At 33.8% G+C, this 7744-nt stretch overlaps 1 protein-coding gene across 1 annotated transcript; it reads left to right on the top strand.

The window, feature by feature from the left end:
- The first annotated feature begins 5256 nt into the window (after positions 1 to 5256).
- LOC142638778 (WRKY transcription factor 28-like) lies at positions 5257 to 7487 on the top strand. The gene is made up of 3 exons (XM_075812842.1): positions 5257 to 5867; positions 6340 to 6480; positions 6923 to 7487. The coding sequence occupies exons 1-3, from the start codon at positions 5395 to 5397 to the stop codon at positions 7272 to 7274; spliced, it is 966 nt and encodes a 321-aa protein (XP_075668957.1). The 5' UTR covers positions 5257 to 5394; the 3' UTR covers positions 7275 to 7487.
- The last annotated feature ends 257 nt before the right edge of the window (positions 7488 to 7744 follow it).

Below are 7744 nucleotides of genomic sequence, written 5' to 3'. Positions count from 1 at the left end.
AATTTGCCTCTTTGCAAATGTTTTTTAGCCAGATATTTTCCACGTTCTCATTTTCTTCATACTGATGAGTCACCTAATGTTCCTATGTTTGGAGAAGCATCAAGGCAGCCCTACCCATTCTAAAGTTTGGTTGCTATTGGAGAGTTGGAGATGGATCAACCATAAAAGTTCACTCAGATAGATGGATTCCAAATCATCCAACTAATAAGGTCCTTTACTCGGCCAATGAAGATGTGGAGAATTGGATGGTTTCATACCTCATTGATCCGGATTTGAACTAGTGGAGACGAGATCTCATCATGACAGTGTTCCATAGAGAGGATATATAGGCTATTTGTTGAATCCCTTTAAGCTGTAGACAGGTTGCTAACTCCATAGTGTGGCTACACAGTAGGAATGGAGGATACTTCGTTAAATCCGGTTATCATGTGGCAAGACAAGTCCTAAAGAATGAGAATTGGGCAGAGAGTTCTAGGGGATGTGAAGTATAGAAGGTATGGAAAGCATTGTGGAAATTGAGAGTTCTAAATAAGATTAAAGTTTTTGTTTGAAGAGTATGCCACAAAATTCTGCCAACATGGGTTAATTTATTAAAAAGAAAAAAATTATTGGTGGTAATGTTTGCCCAATCTGTACTCAATTTCCTGAGATCGAGATACATGTTATATGGGATTGCGTTGTAGCTCAGGATGTGTGGGCTGGGAGTCTAATTAAGTTGCAGAAATGCTCTCTCGGTCAACAAGACATGCTACATCTATTTGAATATCTGATGGATAGACTGGCTTTAGAGGATGTTGAATTATTCTTGGTTCAAGCTTGGATTATTTAGAATCAAAGGAATGGCGTGCTACATGGAGGGAAGCTTAAGGATCCAGGGTGGCTGAACAAACGTGCTGCGGAGTATCTGGTGGAGTTTAAGTAGGCACAAGAGCACTTATTTGTTCCATCGAGGTAGTCTGATGGGAATGTGTGGCATCCGCCCCCTCAGTCACTCTTCAAACTGAACTTTGATCTTGCCATCTTTAAAGAGAGTAATCGGTTTGGATTTGGTGTTGTGATCCAGAATGAACAAGGAGAGGTGATGCTTGCAATGCCTGCCATAAGGCCATCAGTAACCTGTAGTGCAAAGGCTGAGACAATGGCTTGCAAGAAAGCCTTGGAATTTTCTATTGATGCGGGCTTCTTAGAGCTAGTGGTTGAAGGAGATAATGTTAATGTTATGAGAGCTATTTCTTCATCAACTCCAAACCTGTCTATGCTTGGAAATGTGACTGTAGATATTCAATGTCATCTCTATGGGTTAAGGAGGGCTTCCACTAGTTGTATTAAGAGGGGTGGCAATAGGGTAGCTCATGTGCTAGCAAGACATGCTAGAAATTTAGTTGAGAATATGTATTTGGATGAAGGATGCACCTCTGATTGCCTTGGAAGCTATGTACCAGGATTCACTCTTAATGAATACATGAATGACAGTTTGTTTTCAAAAAAAAAATGTTCCACTTTTTTCAATTAAAAATATTTTCTAATGAAAATGGTTTCAAAATAAAATCTTTTCAGGAAAAAAATGATTTTTTTATTGTAAATTAACTAATCTTTTCGGCTTATAAGTATAGATGTGATTGATGTTTTTCTTAAGTCGCTACAAATAGTATTAAAGGCTCAGAGTAACCTGAGTAATTATGATACCACAAATTATGTGGATGAGATTGAATAAGTGTGTATTGTGCGAATGTATACTTAGTCCCACATTAAGCCTTTACTAAGTTGAATTGGGCTATTTAAGTATTATGAGGATTATATTCCTAATAGCAACTTGACTAGTCATTTTGGGATATAATTGTAGATGTGACTAGCATTAGGGGCACTGTAACACAACGTGAGACCTAATGAGGACTTATGTGGATTGGATGTGTGTGTTATGTGGAAGTATGTTGAGTCTTTCATTGGGCATTTAGGTAGCCTGAAGTGAGCTAATAAGTGATTGCAAGGAATCCCAATTATAATTTACTAGTTCTATTTTAGTATAATCACAAATATGGCTAAGTATTCCAACCATGCATCTTTACAAGGAAAAAAAATCATTTAAATCAACACTAATTATTGAACCAATATTTTTTAAAATAAAAAAAAAACATTACAAAAGAAGAAATGCTATGTCCACAATATTTTTACACCACTTTCACAACAAATCTTATGTAGCAGATTGTTACCAGCTATTATTAATGGGCAAGAAAGTAATTTCAGCGGTGGATTCAAATTAAAACCTTATAAAAACTTACCAATTATGATTTGTTGTGAAAATTTTGTGGACGTAACACTTCTCTAACAAAAGAATGGTACACTTTAGATACACATGGTAAACTACATGCTATTATTAGGTATGTTTGTGTTTATTTTTTTAGAACCCTATTTGGTAGCTTAAGGAATAGTTATTACATTAAAAGGTATAGTTATTCCTCTCTTTTTTCTTGAGGAGAAGTTATTTCTCATTTTATATAATAGCTATACTTTCTCTCAAAAAAAAAAAATTGTACTTGTATGAAAACATAACATATTAGGTATTGTTAAGGAATAATAGATCAACTGATAAAAAATTTGATAGTTAAATAAGAGATCTCAGGAACAGACGTCATAGATTGAAACTTTCTATAAAAAAAAAAAATTCAATATCAAGTCCTACATTAAAAAAAAAATTCTGTTTGTTTCTCCATAATATGAATGTAATTTTAATAAAAAAATATTAAACACATCTCAACTTGCATAAATAGAGCAATCGCTAATCATATAATTTTTTTTAATATATAATAATCGCTAATTATTAGGGACGGAACTACTCAAGGGCTGAGGGGGCCATCCCCCCCCCCCCCACCAAACCTTTGAAAAAAAATACTAATATGTATATTAACAAAAAGAATTTTAATTATAGCTCTTAAATTTATATACTTGGCCCCCTCTCCCAAAAAATTTACAAACTGACTCAAGAAATCCAACAAATAGATAACAAGAAAAATCTATTAAAAAAAAATACACATATCCAGATAATAAGAAAATCTTTGGACAAATCATAAATCCGGTCTAAGCAAAAATAATAACAACAAATCAATTACAAATCCTAGCAAAAAAAAAAAATTACAAAAACCCAATAACTTTTACCTAATTTCTTCGTCTCACTTGAGAGCTCTATGCCCCTATCAAATGACTCCACCCTTATAGCTATAGAGACAACTCTTATGCCACATATTGATTGCTTCATCTACACATTAGTTAGATCCTGAAAATATTAAGATGTGTCAATTGACTTGCAAAACTCTTGATTATAAAATCCTATTATTAAAATTTATTTTCAAAAGAAAAAATACAAATAATAATTAAAAAATTAATATTAATAATGCAACTTTATCAACCTCTAGTATTGATAATATAATTTTTTAAAATTTTTTAACAAAAAACTTTGGCCCCTAAGTTTGAATCCCGATTCCATCCTGCTAATTATACCCTATACACTATAGTAGTAGTAGTAGTAGTAGGATAATGTTGAGCATAGTATCATGCTAGTAGAGTATTTTTTTTTAATTTTTAAACAAAAAAACTTCGACCCTTAAGTTTAAATCCTGATTCCGTCGTGCTAATCATACCCTATTCACTATATTAGTAGCAGTGTAGTGTTGAGTGTAGTGCCCTGCTAGTAGGGCTTGACCAACTTTATGAAACAGAAAGTGTGCCACAACCCACAAGAATAAGAAAGGCAACAGAGGTGACGTTAAGGCCAACTCAGTTGTACACGCTACACTACGCGTGGGAAGGGAATAGAACCAAAAAAAAAAAAAGTGAGTAACCCAAAAAAAATAATTAAAAATTAAAAATTCTCACGTGCCAGTTCCGGTCAAATGACGGTGCCAATCTAAAACACGTGTCAGCCTAATCCTTGTCGAAAACAAAACCGTAAAGCTGGATACCTTGACTGATTGCCCAATTCTCCCTCCTTCTTTATTACGTGACTCTGACTGCCCACACTACACCGGCTGCTCATGCTTGACTAATTATACCTCTTTTTGTTAAGTCTTTAATTTTATTTATTTTTTATAAGAAAAATTTCACCTCTTTGAATGCACCCTCTTTTTTTTTTTCTTTTCATATATGGGTGTTTAACTGTGAGGAATTTGATCTACACCCTTCAATTCTTTTTCATCAAATTTAAATTTGAATTTGTAAAGCAATTCTTCTTGAACTATGCTACAACACAATTATTGCTACAACATAATAATATTACTTTAATATTCATGGTTGGGAGCAGTTTGGGTTCAGTGCCAAGAAGCACTGACTCGTTGAAATGGTGATACATATCTATTTTTGGACACGTGTCACAATTTGATTGGGTCCAGTATACTGGACCTAATCCAAATCCTTCATGATTAATAACATATCACCTTTTATTATTACGAAATTTGTTGTGCCTCTAAATTTTTCAATTCTATTTATAGTGACTACAAAAACTTTGATTGTCTTTTTATGAATGGTATTATTATAAAGAATTGAAAATGCAAGAGAAATTTCAATTTAAAATGTAAAGTGAATTTTAAAATGTTCTACCATACTTAAATAACATATATATATATATATATATATATATATATATATATATATATATATAGATTTTACTAATGTGTTCCCTTAAAGCATACAATAGTAAAATCTGTATATAGACACTTTTCTACAAAACTTTTGAACTAGATGCTATTGAACCGTTCAAATTATATTTGACATGATGATTACTTTACTTTTGATTTATTGTTTTCCAACACAAACAATGAAAAGGAAGAGAAAAAATGGAAGTTCTTTGAGTGTTTCTTATTCTTTTTTTTCTTCCCCCTCATTTCCTACTGCTAGGTAGTATTGGTAATAGTGAAAGTTCACCTAAAAATGCATCCTTCCTTCTTTTTGGAAAAATTATGGACTAAATTTGGTAACCATTGTTAAAAATATTATTCAAATTTTCTTTTTATTAAACAACTAACAACTTTAGACAATTTATTGGAAAATAAGTAAATTTGTCTAGTTGCTACTTTTTAATTATACACTTCAATGTAAACACTAGACAGACACTCACCACAAAAAAGCCTTAGGTTCATCATGATATCATTGATATGATTACCGGAGATAAACTAGATAGCAGCAAATTACGTCCAAAGCTCTCTCTCTCTCACTCTCTCTCTCTCTCTCTCTCTCTCTAAATAAAAGTGGAACTAAAAAGCTATCTTGCTTGTAAGAACAAAGTAAAGACCTTAACCAAAGTTCTCTTTCAAAGCTTTGATTAGTGTGGTCATTTTTCTTCCATCTTACCAAGTCTCATCCTCATTTTTTCTCCCTTGCAACATTTCTTCTCAACTTTCATCCATGTCCGAAGAAAAGAAGGATCTATACCACCAAGACCCTTTTTTCTACAATCAACATGAAATCAACCAGTCAAGTTTATTTCCATTCTTTAATGATAATAATCCCTCAGTGTACAATCACCCAGTCACACAAACCCTACAAGGCCTTGATCCCTCATTCATGACCTTCACTGACTGCTTACATGGCTCTATGGACTACAACACCCTCTCAAGAGCCTTTGACATGTCTTGTAATTCACCATCTGGTCATCAAAATCATCATCTATCTACTCCAATTGATACCAATCTGAAGAAGCAAGCAGCCATGGGAGACTCAGCCGGCACCAGTGAAAACCCGTCCACGCCTAATTCTTCGGCTTCAGCTTCTTCATCTAACGAGGCAGCAGCAGGCGAGGAAGAATCTGATAAGAGTAAGAAAGATAAGAAACCACAAGGGTGTGAAGAAGATGGTGATGAAGCAAAGTCCAAGAAAGCGTAGGTTTTTTTGGTTCTCCTTTATAATTCCTGGTAAAGGTCTTGCAAGTTAGTCAGGATCTTCTTTTACCTTCATGGAATATTGTTAATAGGGTTTGAGTATCATATAATTTCTCAGGGTAGACTTTCAAGTCCTTCCATATGACTAATGCATCTTTTATTACTTTTTTTTTTCAACTCATATACTATTTATAGGACTTTTCAGTACACAACAAGGAAAGGATTATTATTTATCATGAAATTCCTGAATCATAGATCTCTTCCAATGTCATGTTAAATTTCTGGGAAAATCATTTAAAAAAAAGTATATTTATAAATTTAGAAGATCTAGAAAGCCAAAACAAACACAAGCTTGTCATTTTATGGGAAGAATACAGTATATTCAGGACCAATTCACTGGATGCTTTCCCATTTGGATTCAACTGGGTTTAATTTTGTTCAAAATTGACTGTTCATGATGTTGATTTTTCAGGAACAAGCCGAAAAAGAAGGAGAAGAGGCAAAGGGAGCCACGTTTTGCCTTTTTGACTAAGAGTGAGATCGATCACCTTGAAGATGGCTACAGGTGGAGAAAGTATGGACAGAAGGCTGTCAAGAATAGCCCTTATCCAAGGTAGGCTTGTAGTTGTTGTAGTACTAGCTCTTGTTCATTTATCTGCGGGTACAACACAAAACAGAAAATTGAAAATCAATGTCCTCTGCTTGCCAACATAAACAAGTAGTATAATTAATATATAATTCAATAAGTTATATAATCTCCATCTCAATAATCTTTGTTTGATGCAATGACTTAATCTGTTCGTTGAGATATGTTTGCGGAAGTTTGTCATTTTATGTTACTAACAAAGGCCATATCTACCTAATAGCACTGCACTTTATAACATTGTTCATAACCCTACTTGCATTAATTTTAGACATTACTAGCCTCAAAATCATTTTGTTACACTCAATGTTTCATCATTTCAGGTCAAATTCAAGCAAATAGAGACTTATCAAACTTCATTGTAGATTAAGTGTAATGTCATAAACCTTTTTCAATTTATTTGCCAATGCAGAAGTTATTACAGATGCACCAGTCAGAAGTGCACCGTGAAAAAACGTGTTGAAAGAAATTTCCAGGATCCATCGATTGTTATCACAACATATGAGGGGCAGCACAACCATCAATGTCCGGCAACCCTTCGAGGAAACGCTGCTGGAATGTTGTCGCCTTCTTTGTTGGCGTGCGCTTCGATTAGGCCAAGCTTTCCCCAGCAACTACTCACTCAGTTTCTTCCAACAAATAACCAAGTTGATCCGAATTCCATGTTCTATCGAAACCTCAGTGCCCAACAGCAGTTTCAACTTCCTGATTATGGCTTATTGCAAGATTTAGTTCCCTCATTTAGTAACAGGCAAAAGCCATGAATTGTACTCTGCAAGAGAATATGAATCTTCATTCTATGGCACTCTCATTAATACGGTACTCTCTTATAATACATTCTCCTATATATAATCCTCTCCAAGATTTATGTAATATGATTTTGATAGATGCACTTGAGAACGGTATGGCTCATATAGAGAGCATTAAAAGCATATTTCTGACTAAATAGTATTTGTAGCTGTTCTCCTTGTCTTAAATACTCCCACTTTACTACCGCGCACTCTTAGAGAGGTATAAATATAAGTATTAATGCTTATATAAGTATAAATGCTTATAGAGTGTGGAGGTAAGGATCAGGTTTAAGTCTCTAGAAGAAAACTTTATACACATATACACTTAAATTAAACTAGAGTAGAAATTCTATCTTCTATAAAAATAAAAATAAAAAGAAAAAGAAGTTACTCCCACTTCTACAATTTGCTAATTTGCCAGAAAGTGAGTGATGGTGTTTCCT

Source organism: Castanea sativa, chromosome 6 (genome assembly GCF_040712315.1).
Source record: "Castanea sativa cultivar Marrone di Chiusa Pesio chromosome 6, ASM4071231v1".
Taxonomy (NCBI): Eukaryota; Viridiplantae; Streptophyta; class Magnoliopsida; order Fagales; family Fagaceae; genus Castanea; species Castanea sativa.
The sequence above is the reverse complement of the archived record's forward strand: the minus strand, read 5'-3'. Positions and strand labels throughout refer to the sequence as shown.